At 41.3% G+C, this 22,832-nt stretch overlaps 1 protein-coding gene across 1 annotated transcript in view; it reads left to right on the top strand.

Moving 5' to 3' along the window:
• Positions 1-1,290: 1,290 nt before the first annotated feature.
• The window catches only part of POLA1 (DNA polymerase alpha 1, catalytic subunit), a 306,108-nt gene continuing 284,566 nt past the window's right edge, over positions 1,291-22,832 (top strand). The window contains exons 1-10 of the mRNA XM_039257241.1: positions 1,291-1,366; positions 6,388-6,512; positions 9,143-9,239; positions 10,166-10,246; positions 19,183-19,298; positions 19,748-19,810; positions 20,642-20,734; positions 21,165-21,252; positions 21,548-21,749; positions 21,837-22,015. Of these exons, the coding sequence (XP_039113172.1) occupies positions 1,324-1,366; positions 6,388-6,512; positions 9,143-9,239; positions 10,166-10,246; positions 19,183-19,298; positions 19,748-19,810; positions 20,642-20,734; positions 21,165-21,252; positions 21,548-21,749; positions 21,837-22,015 (1,087 nt within the window). The 5' untranslated portion in view covers positions 1,291-1,323. The remainder of the gene's footprint in view (positions 1,367-6,387; positions 6,513-9,142; positions 9,240-10,165; positions 10,247-19,182; positions 19,299-19,747; positions 19,811-20,641; positions 20,735-21,164; positions 21,253-21,547; positions 21,750-21,836; positions 22,016-22,832) is intronic.

Here is a 22,832-nt window from a genome sequence, read left to right as displayed (position 1 = left end):
TCTAACATGGCATGTGGAAAATGATCAGACATGTGAAACAGTAAAGGAAAGATTTGGTTCTTATTGATGCCTAGGCAAAATAGTTCCCTTCTGTTAGGAATGAACTTGATAATCTCAAAGGTTCAACAATTTCTTGAAAGGGAAAGTGCAGGCATTCATGTACTAGTGCTTTAAACCGTGAGTGGATCTAAGTGTGAATTACTATGTGTTATGTATCACAACATATAGATCATATCTTAATAAGATAGTAAATGATGTTATAAACCTGAGAGATAAATTTCTAAGCAATCAGAAATTAAGAAGCAAACATTGATCAACGATGCTGGAGGACACACTGAATGGTCTTTATATCCTTTTCAGAAAAAAATGATATTATAAAATTGTCACATGAGGAAGAGATCAACAAGTATGTGGGCAAAAATGCAGGAAAAAAACATAACAAATGTGTGGCAAGCATTCCGTAATAAAAATGTTATATCTATTTGGAAAAAGATCCAATGAGATACATGCGTTACATACATTGTACCAGACACAAGGATCTTTTGTCTTTCATAACACTGATATTTTGTAAGAGTCTAGGCCAGATGTCCTATGCTTTGAATACATCTGATTGTTTCTTCATGATTAGATTCAGGTTAAACATCTTTTGCAAGAAGATTATATAGGTGTTGTTCCCTTTTCCAAGTGCATCGCATCAAGAGGCATAGGATTGCCCCTTATTGGAGATGCTTCTTTTGGTCATTTGGGTAAGATAGTGCTTTATACATATACATATATATGTACATATATATAAACGTATCTGTAAATCACACAGCGACTTGTTCTCAGGCTAAGAAGGCAAGTTACCAACCAAGACTCATCGTGTGCAGCAGGAGGCAGTCGCTTTCTCAAGGCTCTGGGGAACCGGTCCAACCAGTCCAACCACGCCCATCCCACTGCCCGCCCGCTTCTTTTTTCCTGGAAAATCACCTCTGAGAACCAGAAAGCTCCTATTCCATCGAGCCCAAATCTTTTCCCATCGGCATGGGTGCGCCTGCGCAGCGAATCTCCAGGAGGCTCCTTTCCAGCGCCCGACCGCCTCTTTTCCCTGTTCTTCTCGGCCTCCCCTTCACTCGTGCTTTTCCCGGAGGGGTCATAACAGGGCGCCAAATTCGCGTCCGCGGGAAGGCCGGGGGCGGGGCGCGGCGCGGCGCGGCACGTCAGTGGCCTTCCGGGCGGAAGTCCGCAGCCTCCGGAGCCTCTGATTGGCTTTCAGCCTGGCGCCTGTCTCGGCCCCCGCGCCAGTTTCGGCTGGTTGGCGCGGAATCGGGAGACTCCGGTACCATGGCGCTCGTGCACCGTGAAGACTGCGAGCTGGGGTCGAGCGGTGAGAGATGACTCTGCGCGCGGGGTTCTGAGTTGGGAGTGTAGGGACCGTGACATGACTGCAGGTGGTGGGGGCTCTGGAGTGGCCTCTTATTTTGTCTTAGGGAGGCCCGCATCTGGGTCGCCGTACTGGTCTCTTTAGGCGCGGACCTCGGTCGTCCCCGGCTAGGACCCATTTGGTATCGGGTGGTGCTTCCTTTTAGGGTCGTTTGCGCCTGGCAAACCAGAGCACACCCCCTGCAGAGCCTGTGTCGCTCCTGGTGTCCACAATAGTCTGCATTTTCTTTTTCTTTTGGTGAGTGCGTTCCACGTGCCGGGCACACCTTCATCGAGACTGGCCCCTGTGGGCCACGGGCTTACCTCAGAATCTCAGGACCCTGGCCCCAAGTATCTGCTTGAGAGCTAGGGCAGAACGAATGTGCGCCCTTTCTATAGCAGCTCCCAGGAAAATTGCTTATACGTTGTAACTCAGCAGGAGAGAAAGGTCTAAGGGCTGTCAAGATACAAATGGGTTTTGTCTTTTTAGGTAATGGATTTCGACTTTGTGCGTTAACATTTTTTGTCTTTAAATTTTGTGGAAAGTTCTTCACGGCCTGCATGGAAACAATATTCACAATCTAGATGTCTCTGGTGAATCCCCTCCCCCCCGCCCCCCAAAGCATCAGCTCAGCAGCATTTGGGATGCCATATATATGGCACTCCGTTTTCAGTGGTAATCTTTTATTTCCAAAAATAGGATACAAAAATGTAAATGGCTTTGTCTGGTTTCTGATTTTTGAACTGTGTTCAACTAAAGTGTGACTTAACTTCAGTGAACTTCTAACTTAAAATCAGATACTTTACTTTCTTAGCTCAAGCTCCATCTCCTGTCACTCAGATACATCACCATTAATGAGAATTTGCTTTCTAATCAGCTTCCTTTGCATTCACCTAGTTGCAAATCACAGATTTCAATGTGTTATAGCCTTTCATTTTTAAAACAATTTATTTTGGAGATTCTGGCCTGGATTACAAATGGGATGTGGGATGTGAGTATGTGAACAGTCTTTGCAGCCCTCCATCAGTGGTTTGCCACTAGGGTGTCTTTCTTCACTCTAAAAACTACGTCATCTACGAATATCAAGAAATCACTCTTTGGAAGGTACTGTGTAATCCCAAGGGCTTCTTAAGTCATGGTGTTGATTAAGTAGTTGCTGGAGACTTGTGACTAGAATTTTTTCCTCAGAGCAGAAAGATTATTACCTGAAAGACTGTTGCCGGCTAGTGTCTGCCTGCTTTGGAGGAGAATGGGGGTACTTCAGATGGTAATCTTGAACCAAATATTTAAACTTTTGTAATGGATTTTTTTTCATGCTTTTTTTTTTTTTTTTGGTTAACTTACCTACATGAAGCATTGGACACATTCCAAGAAGAAAATTCTAGGCCTTTTTTCTCTTAGGTATTAGAAGGTGGGGCACCTTGACAATGGCAGTGAAAAGTTGAAAGGTCTATAACTAAGGTGTTGTTATATATGAAAAGGGATCAGGGAGAGTTTAATGATTTAAAAAAGCAGGTATGTTGGTTTATTCATTTGTTCATTCACCAAATATTTATAATGTACCTACTAGGTACAGGCGGTCTGCCAGGCTCTAGTGCAACAGTGTTAGAGTGGTAGGTAAGCTGGACATGGTTTTTGTTTTTCTGGAGTTGAGATAGTAAAGATCTAATTATGCGCGGTGCTCTATTGAGGTTTCTCTGAGAAAACTGCTTTGCTTTATTTTTACTTTCTTTTTTTTTTTTAATGTTTTATTTATATCTAGGAGAGAGAGAGAGAGAGACAGCGTGAGCAGGGGAGGGTCAGAGAGAGAGGGAGTCACAGACTCTGAAACAGGCTCCAGGCTCTGAGCTGGCAGTCAGCACAGAGCCCGACGCGGGGCTCGAACCCACGAACCGCGAGATCATGACCTAAGCAAAAGTCGGACGCTTAACCGACTAAGCCACCCAGGCGCCCCTATTTTTACTTTCTAGAAGCTAGAACATAGTACTTCTGGGTGTGGTGTGTGTGGGCTGTGTGTGTTGCTGTGTGTGTGTGTGTCTGTCCTGTATCTGTACACACATAACAAACATTAAATGAGATTCTGTATTGCTGAGTACCGAGTAAGCCACAGATTTTCATTTAATGCTTAACAACTTTATGGAGCAGAGATGATTATTCCCATTTCACAGATGAGGACCCTGAGGTTCTGCATTAGTCAGAGTCCTCAGGTGTAAGCTACAGGAGCCAACTCTAGCTGATGTAAATAGGAAGAAGGAATTTATTAGAAGGATTTTAGGGATTAGAAGGATATGTTGTTCACAGAAACTCCAGGAGGATGGGAGAGTCAGTCAAGGGGCTGCTCAGCCAGGAATGTGATTAAAGTTGTGTCACAAAACTGGTCTACGGAGGAGGTCATTGCCAGCCGTGGCCAAGTACTTGATATTATAGTTTGTACCTTGGGACATTGCTGGCTCTGTGACCCCAGGTAATCCTCTTGCAGCTGATGTTCCTTCTACACTCTTCCTTTAGCCCACCCTCTTTCCTTCTGACTTAAAGTCTGAGCAAGTGTTCCTAATTGATAGAGCCTATTTTATATATTGATGTTATAGTTGCGAGGGTGTCTGGGAAAGAGCATCTGTTTTTTCAACTTCTGTAGCGGCATTTGGGCTCTTTGAGCGAGATTTATAAGGGTGGGAGTTTCACAGATAGGTTCAGGTGGAGGGCAGCTTAAAAAACAAGTCATCTGGTCACTGCAGCTCTGAGACATTAACTGGTGGTCTCCTGTCACCCAGTAAGTGGTGGAGTCGGGTTGTGCTGCTTTTCCCTAACCTGTTCTCCCACTCTACATTTTGATGTCAGATTGATCTTCCATACTGACTTTCTCACGGTTTCTGCATGCACCTTGCAGTTTCATCCCTTTGTAATTTGGCTCATGCTTTTTTGTGTGCTGCTGCCCCTTTCCCCTCTATTACAGTGATGGTGAAATTCTAATCCTCTTTCTGGGTCAGTGTTGGAAACCTCCCCTGTGAAGCCTTCCTTGATTTCTCAAGCAAAATTAACGGCGCTCAATTCGATGTTTCCTCAGTACCTTGTTCTTAATTCTTATTGGGCACTGTGTCTGTATGATGGTGGGAGCCTCAGGTCCTTTTGCTTTATTGACTGTGAGCCCCCTTGAGGACAGGCAGCTCTGTCTTGCTTGTAGTTGTACCCCACATCCTGTAGAGTGGCACAGTATTGCCTGTGAAGTCAGTACATTTGAAGAACTATAGATTTTGTCAGAATAGTCTACTAAAGGGGTCCATGGAGTCTTTAAAAATATACTGAGGCCCTCTTTTCACACTCATTGTTTATGCCCAGTAATCTCTGAAACCTTTTCACGTAGTCCTGCTCATGATTTTTTAAAATAATTTGAGTGACACCCAAGATTTTGTGGCTGTCATCATTAAGTACCCGCTTCCCTTAATTTTTACTTAATGCTTTTCTGAAAATGGATTTAAAAGTCAAATGCAAAAGTGAAACAATAGACTGAGATGGGAGATAGAGATTCCGTTTCCAGAAAGCTAGAAAAAATAAGATCTCTAATTATGCTTCACCTTTAAGATCTAGTTTTCAACAGTTTATTGTCAGCATTTAAATTTAACTTTAAATTGCATCTTCTATTTCAGTCAAACACTTCGTCAGTTTAATGTTGTTATGAATGTTCCAGAGGGATTGGAGCTTTTAGGATTCATCTCATCAGTACTTCTTTTCTGTGCCTACTCCTTTTTATAAAATAATTAGCACCAAATACAATAAAATACTCAGTTTTGCAGACCTAGATGGCAGTCGTGCTAAGCCGAAACACACGCCTGGCAGGCAGCACGATCTTGCTTGACTTAGTTATTCTTCAGCTGGTAAATGAAAGTCTTAATTTGGTGGATAAACTCTTTTCAGTGTATGTGTGTGGTGGTCAGTTTATAATGACCAAAAGCATGAATAATTCAAAAGTTGAATGAATGAACACCGAGGCCTTTTCATATTCCAGTAATTTTTGACGAAATGCATTTTTTAATGTTTTACTTATTTCAGAGAGAGAGAGAGAGAGACAGAGAGAGACAGCAAGAGAGACAGCAAGAGAGACAGCGTGAGCAGGGGAGGGTCAGAGAGAGAGGGAGACACAGAATCTGAAGCAGGCTCCAGGCTCTGAGCTAGTTATTAGCACAGAGCCCAATGCGGGGCTCGAACCCACAGACAGTGAGATCATGACCCGAGCCAAAGTCGGATGCTCAACCAACTGAGCCACCCAGGTGCCCTGACAAAATACATTTTAATCTTTGTAATTTTGCACTGTCATCTTAGGTCCTAACCGACTGAGTGAGGCCTGCAAATTAGTGAAGGAATCAGTCTCTTCAGAGCCCTACTTGTTAAATTCTCCCAACCACCCACTTGATACGTGCTTTGAAATTCCAAGTACTTTACCTGCACCTCTTTTAGGGCAGGTATTCTAAAGACTGTTTTTAGTTGCTACTTATCTCCCATTTTAGATTATAAATTCTGTGAGGACACAAACCTTGTCTTAGGGATCTTTGTGCCTTTCAGAGTACCTAGTACAGTGCAAAAAGCAGATGTTCTTTTAAAGCCTTTCAAATGTTGATTAATAGAATACAAAATGAATTGTCCTTGTATAACTCTTACTTATGGCCTGTCATTTCTAATGGAAAGGTTATGGACTAATGGCTGATCTCCATTCTGTAGTGTCTCCATAAGATTCCACTTGAATTTGGAATTTTCCTCTTTGTGAAGGAAAAAAATAACAGTTGCTTCAGTTGTTTTAAACTGGGTCTAAAGAAAATTTCTGGAGTCACAGGAGCTGCATGAATATGACCTTTCTGAACTTAGAATTTAAAGTGTGAAAAGTATCTTTCTGTAATACTAAAATTGTTACTCTTGGCTAGGAACATTCCTGTTAATGAGAAAAGATGATAGACAATTTTGTGATCTCTCATGTAAATTTGGCTTTTTTTCAGCTGTGTCAGATTCAGGGAATTTTATAGCTTCTCGATCCAGGCGAGAAAAGAAATCAAAGAGGGGGCGCCAGGAAGCTCTAGAAAGATTGAAAAGGGCTAAAGCTGGTGAGAAGTATAAATATGAAGTAAGTAACCATTTTTCTTTGTTTTTTTTTTCCTCCTGTGCTTTATCTAATTCATAGCCTGTAGGTACTTTATGTCCCCTTTGTCATTGATGAGAAATAAGCATATATTTCACTTTTGTTGTGATAGTAATTTCTTACTATTAAACAGACACGGGCATGAAGTAGATTTCCCATAATGTAAACTACTTGGCCCTTTAAGTTCCTGTAAGGCACTTTACAGATGCTATTAAAATTCTGTTGAAAGCAGATCTACATTGTTTTTTCCTTATTAATAAGCACACTGTATCTTTGGTAAGTTCCATAGCTTTGTTGGGGGAAACTTAGAAATGCTTTTACTTTACTCTTAAGGTATTGAGCAGTCTAGCTAAGGACTACTTGGAGAGAATTTTTCTTCCTAATTTCATCTGCAAGAGGTGAATCTGCAAGGACTTGGACCTTCTGTGTCCTGTGTGTAAGATTGTCTATGATGCCCTTTTGGCCTATAGGTAAAAAAGAAAAAAAAAAAAAAACCAGAGTGGTTATCATCTAGATAGCATCGTCTGGCTTCCCCTTCAGTGTACTCCCTGAGTATCTTAGCTGCCTCAGGGCTAGAAGGTGATTAATTAATACTAGAAAATAATGACAACACCAACTGTTACTAGGCAGGTTCACTTATTTAATCTTTCCAATAATGATGAAAAAGTTCGATACTATGATTAGCAGCATTTCACAGGTGAGAATCCTGAGGTCACAGTGACAGAGCCTTGATTTGAGCACAGGCAGTCTGGCTTCAGAACATGCATAGTGTGTATTGTCTGTGCAATTAAGAAAGTAGAAGAGTATTTTTTTCATTCGCCATCATTCACTCAAGTGAGTCAACCAGATCATAAAGGGTTGTTAAAGGGATTACAGTAAAGCAGGAGTAAAGCATTTTTAATGTAGGATCTTCTATAAAGGAGTTCTCTGGGGGCATTTCAGATGCTGACACAATGTGACTGATTTCTCTTTAATCACTCATGTTAATTGCATGGCTCTAAGGGTTCATGCCAAGCAGTAGCACTGTTTTGTGACATAGAGTCAAAATGACTTTTTACTGAAAATAATTTTTTAAAATAGTTTTCTGGCATCTTTTTGATAGCATATTAAGTGAGTTACTTAAATAAGAGACAAAGTATGCCTGATAGACTTCAACCAACATAAATCTTCCTGCCAGTTCCATTCCCCTGCCAGAAGGAATTTGGTCAGTTATAGCGATAATAATTGAATGGGTTTGCGTTTGAGTTGTCAGAAACTTAATTTGGTAGGGCAGGTAGTTTCTGTTAGCAAAGGGTCAAAGGACAAATTAACATTTTCCAGCGATCCCTATGGAGCAGATGAAATAGCAGGTGAAAACCAAGCCTGATCCTGTAATTGGTAGAAGTCTCGTAGCTATGGCAGGAATCTAGGCAGCTCTGCACATTGGTCTCTCAAAGCTCGGTGTGCAAGCGATTTTTCCTGGAGTCTTAGCTCCTCAGCTGGAGTTCGTTGTTTCCTCTACCCCCTTTCCTAGTTGAACTCTGGAGAGAAGGGGGGAATTTTTAATGGGGTGTCTATGAGTTCTTTTTTTTTAAATTTTTTTAAACATTTATTTATTTTTGAGACAGAGAGAGACAGAGCACACGCTGGGGAGGGGCAGAGAGAGAGGGAGACACAGAATCTGAAACAGGCTCCAGGCTCTGAGCTGTCAGCACAGAGCCCAATGCGGGGCTCGAACCCACGGACCATGAGATCATGACCTGAGCCGAAGTCGGACACTTAACCGACTGAGCCACCCAGGCGCTCCTATGAATTGTTGTTCTAAGCAGCCCACTATATTTTGCATCTGGGAAGCCGGTGGCTTGTTACCATAGCAGCTGAGGTGGCGTGCCTCTGTTGGGCTTGTTGCTTCAACCGTGCTGAAGTGGTCCGCTCTGTTCATGCCAAGGCTTTGAGGTGTTCTGGCCCTCCAGCGGTTGGGCAGCTCCTGTGACTTGAGGACTTGCCCTTCACCTAGCTCAGCAGTCCGGTCTCTGCAGTGTCAGGGCTTGAGAATGGTAGGGGATCAGGGGTAATGCAGGCCGGGATCACTGAAACTTTGTTCTTCTGCACCTGTGCATTGCGGAGTGGGCTCCTTTTGCTGAGTTGGAGAGGGAGATAGATGGCAGAGAGTTTCCTTTTGAACTGTATTTGGTTGGTTGAATAGTTAATAAAATTGTCAATTTGCACGACATCATCAGCTACTGGAGAGGGAGTTGGCATGCCTTATGGGTTTGCTAAATACAGGAGAAACCAGTCTAGAAGTTACAAGCGAATAATCCCCAAAGCAGCTAACAAAGAATTGGCTATAATTCAGTTTGTTTTTTATGAAGTAGATGAGTAATTGATGGTGTGACAAGTATATTATGCTAATGGAATCATTTAATATCTTGTGTTAACACCCACCTAAAAGGAATACTAAGTTAATTGATGTCTATTTAAGGAAAACCTGGTAGTGGTGTTGAATGTCAGAACTCATGATTTGGTTGCAGCTACTCCTTCAGGCTGCCATTCCAGTTTCAGTTTGACGATTTTTCATCAGAAGTGTTTAACGCTTTCACTCCGTTTGAAGCTTTCTCAAACTTGTGTGATGGCAGGTTGAGGACTTCACAAGTGTTTATGAAGAAGTTGATGAAGAACAGTATTCGAAGCTGGTTCAGGCCCGCCAGGATGATGACTGGATCGTGGACGATGGTACGTGGGACGAAATGGCCTTCTAGACGCCGTACTAGTTGTGTTTTGTGGAGTCTCGTGTGTTGGTGTTGCTGCTGTGCACGAGCAGACGTAAGACACCGTGAAGACAATACTGTTGGTTCAGATTTTTCTCAAGTACAGTATTTGAGAGTGCAGAGGCAGTACAGTATGAGATTTATTTTGAGGTATTTGGAGAATCCAGCCACATATGTCAGAAGATAGTTTAAGTCCTCCAGGAAGTGACTGTAGGAATTGGGAGAAACCGCATACCTGTGGGGCATCCTCAGGTGATGTGGGGATAAGAAAACTACATATTGCACAGAGTGGCCGCGAGGATTACACGAAGCTATACGTGTGCAGAGTAACCTGGACAGTGGAAAGCTCTGGGCAGAGGCTGGTACTGATGTTCTTACAGCCCGTGTAGAAAGCCCACTGGTTCCTGCTTGATGGGTGTGACTTCCTGGGCATGTGTGATTGCCAGCCACAGGGAGGGGTGTAGACTGTATCAGCAACCATATTTATGTTTCTCTTTCTGTAGATGGACTCCGCTATATTGCCAGGTTTCCCTGGTAGACTGAGGTGCTTTTTTGGGCCTCTGTGGTCTCGATTCTTATACTTTTTACTCTTTTGGTAGAGTAAAACCACTGCTAAGCATCCTGTTGAGGCACACATTGATCTTGTGGGCCACATTGTTTCCCTAGCTCACCTATATGGACATAGCATATTTCCTTTGGTTTTGACTCAGCAGAGCTGCTGTGTAGATGCTGTGATTCATCTGACACCCATCTGAACAGGTTTCTGCTACACGTAAAAATGGCACAGGCCAGGAGAACATCTGAGTGGGTATAAAAGGTGTTTTGTTGTTGCTAAAATACCTCTAGCCACTTTTAGAAACTTGATTCCAATTTAAAATTTTGTTCCCGTAGATGGTATTGGCTATGTGGAGGATGGCCGAGAGATTTTTGATGATGACCTTGAAGACGATGCCCTTGATTCTTTCGAGAAAGGTAACTGTATTTTGTTTCCAAGAGAGTGCTATTTTGAGACTTTCAGCATTAAAATTTGAGATGACTTGGTACTTAGACATGGTTTAAGTGTAAAGGGCCTACCATAGTTGTTTTTATGTGTGGAATATGTTCTAATATTGAGAGAAGCATAGTTATGTAGAAAAATGTAAAAAGAAAAACAATACCATGAAAGGAAGTTTTGTGTCTCTATGATCCAGAGTTTGGTTTTTTTACTTATTTTGGAATTTCATTTCTTTTTTTAAAAATTTTTTAAATATTTATTTTTGAGAGAGTGTGAGAGAGACAGACAGACAGACTGTGAGTGAAGGAGGGGAGGGGTAGAGAGAGAGGGAGACACAGAATCCAAAGCAGGTTCCGGGCTCTGAGCTGACAGCACAGAGCTCGATGCGGGCCTCGAACTCACAAACCCGCGAGATCATGACCTGAGCCGAATTTGGATGCTTAACTGACTGAGCCACCTAGCGCCCCTGGAATTTCATTTCTGTGGTCATTTTAGACTTGGTGATTTTGAGAGCTGCGGCAGTTAAGTGATGTCTTTTAATTCCTGCTGAATTGATGTACTTATAATTTTAGCTCTTTGATAGTAGTATAGTACAATAATAAGGTTTAGTAATCAACTTGCTTTGTCTAATCAAAATTTAAAATGATATAAATGAATATGTCAGATTTTCTTAGCTACATAATCATTGGCAAAATGTTTTTTCTTTAGTAAACAAGCCCGATTTAATGTCTGTAAAATGCGAATGAGAAATTGTCTTAAGTATTTGTTTTTTTGACGTCATTATTATCACCGAGTGTAGATCATGGGTCATTAAACTATGGCCACTCACAGCCAGGTTATTTTATTTATTTATTTATTTTTTTACAAATAGTTTATTGTCAAATTAGTTTCCACATAACAGTCAGTGCTTATCCCCACAAGTGAACAGCTTTATTGAATTATAATTCACATACCATACAATTCACCTGTTTAAAGTGTACATTTCAGTGGTGTTTACTATAGTCAGGGTTTGCAGCTATCACTCCAATTGGTCTCACATTTTCATTACCCTAGATGGAAATTGTGCCTGTTATTCTGTAGTTCCCCAGCTCAGAATGGTTTTTTTCTTTTTCTTTTTTTATTTTAGTGAGAGAGAGTGAGTGCAAGCAGGGGAGAGGGGCAGAGGAGGAGGGGGAGAGAGAGAGAGCGAGCGAGCACGTGAGAGAGTGAGAATCTTAAGCAGGTTCCGTGCTCAGCACGGACTCCGATAATGGGCTTGATCCCATGACCCTGAGCTGAAATCATGATTTGGACACTCAAGCGACTGAGCTGCCCACATGACCTGTGTTTTCGTATTTAAAAGGTGTTTATTAGAAAGAGAAAAATGGCAAAGGATATGTGGCAGCGCAAGAGATGTGTGTGGCCACAGAGCCTGAGATCTGTTCTATCTTGCCCTTTTTAGAAAGACCGGGCCCAAATTTGTGGATTTTTAACATTTGTTTACTTTCTTCCTCTTCCCCCTTCTCAACCACATATACTCAGACTTAAGTTTTACTTAACTTGTTGAAAGTAAGTTGTAAACACCGTAACACTTCACCTCTACAGGTTTCAGCAGTGACCTCCCAAGAACAAGGACACTTGTCTACTTAGCCACAGTACTGTTCTCATAATAATCATCTAATACATTGTTTATGCTAAGATGTACCCAGTTAGCTCAAAATGATAGCTGTTTTTTCAAATGCAGAGTCCACTTCAATTTTTATGTCTCTTGAGTCTTACTTAGAGCACAGCACCATCTGTCTGCTCCTCCTTCTCTGGCTTTTTTTTTTTTTTTGTCTTTTATGAACTTGACATCTTTAAATGGACCAGGCTGGTTTTGTTTAGTGTCCCATCATCTGAGATTTGCCTGATTGCTTCTTGGTGTAGAGAGTCAGGTTAAATATTTTGACAAAGATGCAATATAGATGAAATTGTATCCTTTCCACTGATCATATCAGGGGCACATAAAATCATTTTGTCCTATTGGTGATGCTAAGTTTGATCTCTTGGCTAAAATGATTTTCATCAGATCCGTTCCTTGCAAAGCTAACTTTCCACGTTTGTATTAATGTACATGAGGGGTGGTAATTTGAGATCATGTGTATATCTTCCAGCCACCAACTGTCACCCAATGCTTTCAGTATCTTTTGATGACTTTTTCTCTCCTTTTATTTAAAATGATCACTTTAAATTCAAAGATTTAAATAAAATTACTGTTATAGTTCAGTATCCATTATCATTATTTTTCTTTTTGATTTTCAAATTATCCTGAATTTGGCAGAGGGACCTCCTTTGAGCTGCCTCCTATGTCCTTTTTTTTTTTTTAAATTTTTTAATGTTTTTTATTTATTTCTAGGGGAGAGAGAGAGAGAGAGAGACAGCGTGAGCAGGAGAGGGTCAGAGAGAGAAGGAGTCACAGACTCCGAAACAGGCTCTAGGCTCTGAGCTGGCAGTCAGCACAGAGCCCGACGCGGGGCTCGAACCCACGAACCGTGAGATCATGACCGAAGCGAAAGTCGGAAGCTTAACCGACTAAGCCACCCAGGCGCCCCTCCTCCTATGTCCTTTTGACATGACCACATCAGTCTTTGAGCATTTCCTTGCTTCCTGGGCCAAAAAGATGTTCGAGGTTCTCCTTGTATTATTCTTCTTGCGGATCTGGAGTCAGCCGTTGCCCCCAAGAATCATGGCTCCTTTAGTGGCGAGCAGTGTTCAGATCTGGAGGGTGGATGGTACTCCTGGGTTTCTCTGCTCAAATGATTATGGAGCTGGAGTAGGGGGAGTTTCCTTCCCCAACTATTTATTACTTTTCTATTATGCTCACAAAAGAATGACTTTATTCTCATTTTAGAAAATAACATGGCTAACATTAAAGCTTTTATTTTATTCTTTCTTCAGGGTTAGTCTCAAGGGCTGTTTTTTCCATGAGACCTTTGCTGATTTTCTCCTCACTTCTTCATATAAGGCCGGTCTCTCTATCACTTATTCATACCTCTGTGGTTTGCATATATTGTATTAAAATGACCTGTTTATGATCTTTTTCTCTCAGAGAGCCTCTGGAAGCAGGCAGTGGATGCAATGGTCTAGGCCCTTTTAGTGAACAGAACTAAGAGATTTTATATGTCTGTCATGATTTTATACTGATACACTCATTTCAAATATGGTGCCACAGGGTTCTTACTTTATCTTCTCTAATTCTATATTTGTATCTGCCTTCAACGCAGTGAAAACCCTTGTCCTTTTTTTTTTTTAATTTTTTAATGTTTTATTTATTTCTGAGAGACAGAGAGAGACAGTGTGACCAGAGGAGGGTCAGGGAGAGAGGGAGACACAGAATCCGAAGCAGGCTCCAGGCTCTGAGCTGTCAGCACAGAGCCCGACGTGGGGCTCCAACCCACGTACCATGAGATCATGACCTGAGCCGAAGTCGGACGCTTAACTGACTGAGCCACCCAGGCGCCCCAACCCTTGTCTTTTAAAATACACACAAAGTAATTTCGAGAAGTTTTAGAGCTACTAAACCAGTATGTCTACTGACAGCTTTTCTAAGTGAAGTTTATAATTTCTTTGCAGTGCGGGGTGCCCGGGTGGCTCAGTTGGTTAAGTGTCCCACTGTGGCTTAGGTCATGATCTGACAGCTCTGGATTCAAGCCCTGCGTCGGGTTCTGCACTATCAGTGTGGAGTCTTCCTTGGATTCTGTCTCTACCCTCCCCCATTCACGCTTTATCTTTCTTTCTCAACATAAATAAATGAGTAAATAAATAAACAACTTTAAAAAAATATGAAAAAGTTCTGGAGATTGGTTGAACAGCACTGTGAATATTTGTAACTCAGTTGTACATAAAAACAGCTAAATAATAGTTTTATTCTCACTAAGGTTGTATAGTTGGAGGAATTGTGTTTGGAAGGTGTATGAAGTAATTTATTTCTGTGTGCTGTTTTATCAGTTTACTACATAGGTTCATTTGTGTTTGTATTCAAATTAGGGTTTTACAAAATTCTTTGTTTTTGATTTTATTTTTTGAATATTGTAAAAGATTTTCATGATTTCAAAATCAAAATGATAACTGAGATCAAGACCCAGATGTATCTTCTCATCACTGTGCTTTCTACTTGGTTTTTACCCAATTTCTAACCTTTTTTTTTTTAGTTTTTGATGTTTCTTAGTCATTCATAAGTTAAGGTAGACTGTTTTCCTGGTTTCTGCCAACCTGTGTAATATAGGAACTCTACACAGTGGTACCTCTTGGTAGCAGTGTGGCTACTTGTATATTTGTAGTTTTTGTGTGTCCATGAAGAAGAGAATGAAAGGAGCTTGTGTGCCTTTTATCTCCCTGAACTGAAGAGGACTTTGAGTTCTAGCTATGTTGTGAATTGTCTGTATCATCTTGAATGACTCCCATCACTTACCTGGACGTGAGTTTTATTGTCTGTAAGTTAGGTTGCACTGGACCCGGGGCTTCTTGATAAAAGGACCAATGTCCTAGTCCTCTCAGTGCCAATCACAGTAGCATGTGCAGAGAAAGTATGTAGTATTTATTGCATACACGAGCCATCTTTTTGTTTCCATTGTCGTCTTGTTATCTCTTCCCAGTAACACACCAGTGAAGAAAATGACTTGGCGTTCTGAAGGAGACTGAGTCTTTATTCCATGTTTTGCCACCATTTACCGATGAGTCCCCACTGCTTCAGTGCCTCTCAGGAGAGCCCAATGGGTCCCTAAGATCTTAGGAAGGGAAATGGAATTCTGCAATCCACTTTGAAGACTTAGAAGAAATTGTAGAGTTTTGCATAGATGTAAAAGGACAACTTTCTGGTGTGGATCCAATCCCTGACTTGTTTTCAAATAGAAACAAAATATTAACTAAGTCTTAATGAGAAAACATTACTAGGAAAATGAAAAAACAAAAACAAGTACTAAAACTATAGAAGATTCTACATCACATGTTGACTCCTATTCTTTATGTTTCTTTTTGTCCTTCTTTTTAGATACTACTAACCTACAATGGTGAGATTAAAGCCTACTTATGAAACCTTCCTTGCTATTCAGACCTCTGTTGACCTTCTTTTTTGGTATCCTGTGTTAGGACCTGTATTTTGTATTCTAAACATTTTGGCCATTTATTCTGTTTTCAAACTGCCAGAAGATTTCAATAAAAAAGCATTTGTCTTATGTTTTTCACAAATGTCCTACACATTTTTTCATTTTTAGGTACATGAAGAAACATCCTTTTTATCGCAGTTAAATACACATACATTTTTTCATAATTGAAGTTTAATAAGTTAACAGTGGTTGTAGCCAGGACTGTTAGCTAGTTTCAGAACATTTTTAGCACCCCAGGTGGAAACTCCTACCCATTAAGCAGTCACTCCCCAGTCTTCCTTCTCCTCTTACCTGGCAGCCATTAGTCTTTCTGTCTCTGTGGATTTGCCTATTTTGAGTATTTCAGATAAATAGAATGATAAAATTGGTGACCATTTGTGTCTGGCTTCTCTCACTTAGCATAATGTTTTCAAGTTTCCCTTATGTTGTAGTATGTATTAGTACTTCCATCATTTTTATGGCTGAATAATATTCCATTGCAAGGCTATACCACATACTTTTTACCCATTTATTAGCTGATGGAATTTGGGATGTTTCCACCTTCTGGTTATTGTGAATAGTCTTGGTACAAACATTCATGTGCAAGTTTTTGTTTGAACACCTGTTTTTGGTTCTTTTGTGTATATACCCAGGAATAGAATTATGTGTATATATTTTTATATTTCATCTTAACACAAAAGAGATTTTTCTGTGGGTGCTTTTATACTCTGTTTTTTCACTTAACAAGGTGACCTGAAAATCATTCCATATTAGGATATGGAGATTTTTCTTTCTTACTTACTTATTTCAATATAATTGCATAGTGTTTTACTGTGTAAACATATGGTGATGGTATGTTCAAATGGTTTCCCTGAGTTATCAGTTAGATTTTCAATAATTTGCTCTCACAAAAAATTCTGCATTGAATAACTTGGTGTGTGTGGGGCTTTCCTCAGAGAAAACTCCTAGAACGAGGATTACTGGCTCCGAGAGTAAGTGCACATGGAGTTTTAGGAGATACTTCGGTAGCAGTTGTTCCATTTTGCACTCCCATGAACAGGATGAGTGTTCATTTAGACCTGATGGCCTCGCCAACAGAGTGCATTATCAGCCTCTTGGATTTTTGGCACTTTGATACGTGAGAGGTGACACTCAAGTGTGGTTTTCATTTGCGTTTCATTTACAGATGAAGTTGAGCATATTTTCATAAAACTTAATAGCTGTTTATATATATATTTTTATTTTTAATTATTTTTAATGTTTATTTTATTTCTTTAAAAATGTTTTAGTGGCGCCTGGGTGGCTTAGTCGGTTAAGCGTCCGACTTTCGCTCGGGTCATGATCTCGCAGTTTGTGGGTTCGAGCCCCGCGTCGGGCTCTGTGCTGACAGCCAGCTCAGAGCCTGGAGCCTGCTTCGGATTCTGTGTCTCCTTCTCTCTCTGACCCTCCCCTGCTCACGCTGTCTCTCTCTCTCTCTCTCTCCTAGAAATAAATTTTTTAAATTTTTTTTAATGTTTTATTTATTTCTAGGAGAGAGAGAGAGAGAGACAGCGTGAGCAGGGGAGGGTCAGAGAGAGAAGGAGACACAGAATCCGAAGCAGGCTCCAGGCTCTGAGCTGGCTGTCAGCACAGAGCCCGATGTGGGGCTCGAACCCATGAACATGAGATCATGACCCGAGCCAAAGTTGGACGCTTAACTGACTGAGCCACCCAGGCTCCCCAATGTTTGTTTATTTTTGAAGGAGAAAGAGGCAGAGTGTGAGCGGGGAAGGGGCAGAGAGAGAGGGAGACACAGAATCTGAAGCAGGCTCCAGGCTCTGAGCTGTCAGCACAGAGCCTGATGTGGGGCTCGAACTCACAAACCGTGAGATCATGACCGGGGCCGAAGTTGGATGTTCAATCCATTGACTGAGCCACGCAGGTGCCCCATCTGTTTATATATTTTTTAATGTGCACTGTATGTTGATGTTTATTGTGCACATTGTTTTTGGGCCTTGAGGTTTTTTAATATCTGGGAATTTTTCTTAAAGTTTATTTATTTATTTTGATAAAGTGCTTGGGCATGAGCAGAGAAGGGGCAGGGAGAGAAGGAGAGATAAAGAATCCTAAGCAGGCTCCACACTGTCAGCACGGAGTCCGATGCGGGGCTCAAACTCGCGAACTGTGAGGTTGTGACCTGAGCTGAAATGAAGAGTCAGATGCCTAACCAACTGAGCCACCAAGGCGCCCCAGGAGTTTTTTTTTTTTTTTTTTAATCAGAAAAATTGGTTCTTTATCTGCAAAGCACTGGAAACGTTTTCTGTTGTTTTGTCTTTAAACCTGTCTGGTATAATTGAATTTATCATTTTTTTTTTCTTGCAGATGGATTTGAATCTGTTAGAAAGACTTTCCTTATACCCAGTTTACAAAGGAACTTGAGAGTATTTGCATATTTTCATTTTAAAAATTTTGATCTGTGATTTATTTGGTGTTTGTACTGATTTGTTTATAATTGGATACCCAACACTGCTTGTTAAAAAGTCCATCTTCTCCCCAGTGATATAAGATGCCGCATTTATTATATGCTAGATTTTATAAGTAATTTGGGCTTTTTCTGGATTCGAGTTTCTATTTCATCTGTGTATGTCTTCTTTTTAAAAAAGTTTTTAAAATGTTTGTTTATTTTTGGAAGAGAGCACGAGACAGAGCATGAGTTGGGGAGGGGCAGAGAGAGAGGAAGACACAGAATCTGAAGCAGGCTCCAGGGTCTGAGCTGTCAGCGCAAAGCCTGACACGGGGCTCAAACCCATGGACTGGGAGATCATGACATGAGCCAAAGTTGGGTGCTAAACTGACCAAGCCACCCAGGCGCCCCGGTGTGTGTATTCTTCTGCCACACTGTATTAACTGTTCACTCTAGGTCTTTTTGAGGTAGAGACTTCTGGAACGAATCAGAAAGAGGGAGGAATAAAACTGACAGTATTGGAAGAGTTTGTAGGTGATTAACACATGGCCCTAAGAGAAAGCATGACACAAGTTGTTCTTCTCTGAGCAAAAGTTTCTGTGCCGTTTAGTGTTGTCACGACATATTGTGTGTGTGTGTATGTGTGTGTGGTTGCTGTTCCTCAGAAGATGGAAATTAGAATGCTATACTCCCATGACTGGTAATCCTATTTCTTTATAGTTCGCTTTTCCTGCCAGATTCAGGAGAGCACTAAAAAAAGATGATCTGCTGACGGCTGGTGGGCTAATGCCCTGATTCCAAATGAGCTTGATCATTTCATTTCTCTTGGAGAAAAAACAAACAAACAAAAATTCTACCTTTTAAAAAGATTTCTATTCACACTAATAATAGCCATTAAACAGTCCTGGTTAATAAACTATCCAGATACTTAAATAGTGTTTCATCAATTTTTTAAGATTTTATTTTTAAGCAATCTCTGCACCCAACATGCGGCTCAGACTCACAACCCTGAGATCACGAGTCACATGTTCCACCAGTTGAGCCAGCCAGGTCCCCCGTCATCAGTTTTTATAATAACATTTAGCCTAAGTTTTCTTGAATTAAGCTGCTTTTAAAAACTTCCCTATGTACCGTGTATAAAAATCTCATATTTTTGTATTTTTTTATTCTTAGTAGGCTCCACGCCCAACATAGGGCTTGAACTCGTGACCCCAAGATCAAGAGTTGCATGCCCTACCAGCTGAGCCACCCAGGCGCCTGTGTTTTTGTATTTTGAATTCTTTATGTTTTTCTTTTCATTCTTCTATACAGAGGGCAGGTGACTAGGCTTTTAGTTGTACATGTTTATGACTAAGTTGTATTCCAACAGGAAAAGATGATAAAGCACGTACTAAAGACAGGAGGAATGTAAAGAAGGCTGCGGTGACAAAACCAAACAATATCAAGTCACTGTTCATTGCGAGTGCTGGGAAGAAGACTGCAGATGTAAGTTTCATGGTTTCCTTATATTTTGTGTTTTCCTTTGAGAAGTAAATTTAGTATTTGATTGTATGGACAATAGGCGCTTCATGTATTTGAGATCAGATATTTCAGTTGTATTTTTCCACTGTCTCGAAGTTGGATGTGTTTTTTTAGATGAATGTAGGCACCTCATCGTTTGGAACTTGGAGAAGAAAAGTGAATGGCTAGGGTGCTTATTTCATTGATTAGCAGGAGGATCCTGGAATGAGGCTAAAAGGAGGTGGGGGCTCTAGGTGTGGGAGTTACACAAACACAGGTGGTTGTTAAGCTCTGTGACCAGTAGATGAGCCCTCGGGGTGGGGACTGAAGAGGCAAGGACTGACTGGTTGGGTTCTTCCTTTCACAGTTACATGGTGTGGGGGAAAATGTGAAGTGCAGAGCTTTCTCATTCTGTCACCCTTTATAATTTTCAGAAAGCTGTTGACTTGTCCAAGGATGATCTGCTAGGTGACATTCTACAAGATCTGAACACTGAGGTGAGTCATTCTCTGGGAGTTGTCAAATATGTGGGGGGCATAGGCTGACGAAACAGTTCAGTAATTGTACAAAACAGACTGCTGTTACAATTTGAAACAACAAATTCAACGGCAACCCCCCCCCCAAAACCTACAAAAAACAACAACTCCAAATTGGTTTCTTACCACTTTAGTTGAGTAGTTTCTAGCTGTTACAAGCTATGCAGTTATGTCGATGGGGCTGTGTGGGGATGTATTTGAGGTAGTAAGAGTAGGCATGAATCAGTTCTGGGAATGCATGGTGCTCGTGTTCAGGGGCTGCGGTGTGTGTTCCCGAAATAGACTGAAGCCTGTCAGTCTGCACAGTCAGGCATGAGATCCTCATATTGAATTCAGAGAGGGAGTGAAGGCAGAGTCAGTGAGCTGTCCCTGAGAGAGCTCAGACAGGCTCAGCTCCTCTGGGGATTTGCACTGGGGCTATTTCACATGGAGACGAAATTCATTTAGAGATGTTGTTTTCTTTCTAAGTAACCCTTCGTTAAAACAACAACACGTGTAGTGTCTAGCTTGACAGTTTTTACATGTAATATCCTAGAAGGGTAGGAGAAAAGTATGTTAAATTGTAAAAAGAAAAAATTGGTGAGAGGAGGATTTAATATCTCTTCTGGTTTTCTAGTGAGTCTGGTATTGTTGCTATAGTAACTGCAGTACATGAACATTAGATCTGCTGGGGAACCAGGGAAGGAAAAATGCTTTGCTTATTGGGCTTCACTGGGGGAAGATATGTACTTTTTCTGTCCTCTGGTAAGCCACGCATGGCAGTGAATGTCTGTCTTACTCCTCCTTTTAAAGACTCCTCAAATAACTCTACCACCTATAATGATACCAAAGAAGAAAAGATCCGCTGGAGATTCACTGAATCCTTTCTCTGTGCACACCCCTAAGGTAAAGTGTGTGGACAGACCTCCGATCTTGATTTATATTACTGCTTAAAACTTACTTTGTTGCTTCCTATGTGAAGGAAATGCTTTTGAATTTGTTCTTGATTTTTGTTTTAAATTAGGACTCTCTTTTCATTATATAGTTTCATGTATTTCAAAAATAGCATGTGCCTGCTTTTTTCATAGTAAATTTTTAGTAACTAGTATGTGTTTATTATAGGTATTACAGCTGTGCTAAATGCAATAATTTTCTTCCTGGAAACAAGTATTTTTTTGTAAACCTAGGTAACAGTAAAATAATGGAAGCTGTTACATTAATGATACATAAAATTGTTGTATAAATGGGAACCGTCATTTCCTCCGGTCAGGGTAGGGCAGTTGCATATTTTTTACTATGCAGGTTTAACTGACCGAACATTTAAAAATATTTACAGGCGGTTCCTTCAGGAAAAACTGCTTCCCCTGTCTCAAGGAAGGAGCCTCCATTAACTTCTGTTCCTCTTAAACATGCTGAATTTGCTGGTAAGTCTAATGTCAGGCAGAGCTGCAGGGGTGTGCAGCAGCTGCAAAATGCTGTCAGAAATGGAGGCCCCGTGAAGGAGGAAGTGGAGGCAATTTTGAAGGTATTGTGATAGCAGCTTTAAGGGTGAAAGATTTGAATCCATAGCAGCAAAAGGTAAAAAAACATCCAATTTGGAGATTGAGCAGGAATGCCGGTCCAGCGTGGGAGAGAGGGTAGGCTGCTCCTGCCGTGTTGGGGACGCCTCTGTGTGGCATGGCAGCAGTACATGGTGGGAATGTGTGATGGTGCCTACAGGAGAGTCAGCGCCCGCTCTGTGTAGAGACGACAAGGAGGACTCCGGGGCAATGAAGTTTGAAGACGGGGACTTTGATGAGCCTATGGAAGCTGAGGAAGTAGACGTGGAGCCCATGGCTGTCAAGACTTGGGACCAAGAGAGTGAGCCAGCAAAGGGGGTGAAGCAGGAGGCAGACCCTGGGAAAGGGACCACATCCTACTTGTAAGAGCATTTTATGACTTCTCTGGCAGGGAGCAGTACAGACTACTCAGTTGGATTTTGAAAGTTTTTGATATGTGATTTCTGCAGAGGAAATTTTCTCCCAGATGTTTCTTGTTGGGACATTGATCAGGAAGATGACAGCAGTTTCTTAGCCCAGGAAGTCCAAGTGGATTCCAGTCACCTCCCACTGGTGAAAGGGGCAGATGAGGAACAAGTGTTTCAGTTTTATTGGCTGGATGCTTATGAAGATCAGTACACCCAACCAGGTAATCACACATATGGGAACTGTATGCCTTTAATACAGAACGGTGCCTTTCCCTTAGATGCTTTAGTTATTCTAATTGGCAAAGGCCCTGCCCTCATATACATGTGTCGTAAAAGAGCACTGTTCATTCCTTGTGAAGTGTGTGAGCAACCCCGGTGGAGAGGAACTGTGGTATGAATAATCTTTAAAAATGTTTTTGGGGTGCCTGGGTGGCTTAGTTGGGTAAGCGTCCTACTTCAGTTCAGGTCATGATCTCACGGTTCATGAGTTCAAGCCCCACGTCGGGCTCTGTAGAGCCTGGAGTCTGCTTCGAGTTCTATGACTCCCTCTCTCTCTGTCCCTCCCCTGCTCGCGTGTTCACTCTCTCTCTCAAAAATAAATAAACATTAAAAAAAATTTTTAATGTTTTTTCTGGGGTGCCTGGGTGGCTCAGTCGATTGGGTGTCTGACTTCGGCTCAGGTCATGATCTCACAGTTGTAGATTCAAGCGTTGCGTTGGGCTCTGTGCTGACAGCTCGGAGCCTGGAGCCCCTTTCAGATTCTGTGTCTCCCTCCCTTTCTCTGCTTTCCCCCTGCTTGTACTCAGTTTCTCCCTCCCTCCCCCCCTCTCTTTTTTTCTCTCTCCCTCTCCAAAACAAATAAACGTTAAAAACATTTTTTAAAAAATATTTTTTCTAAAAACCAGTTATATGTGATTTTGGAATCTGTGCTTGTTGTTCACCTTTGCTGTATCTGAAGTTGTAGTTAATGCATTTTAACTACAACTTTTAATGTACTTTATTTTAATGGAATCAGTCATTAATTTGTTTCTTTATTCA

Source organism: Hyaena hyaena, unplaced genomic scaffold (genome assembly GCF_003009895.1).
Source record: "Hyaena hyaena isolate Hyena2069 unplaced genomic scaffold, ASM300989v1 scaffold_611, whole genome shotgun sequence".
Classification (NCBI taxonomy): Eukaryota; Metazoa; Chordata; class Mammalia; order Carnivora; family Hyaenidae; genus Hyaena; species Hyaena hyaena.
Note: the sequence above shows the minus strand (reverse complement) of the source record. Positions and strands in the feature narration are given on the sequence as shown.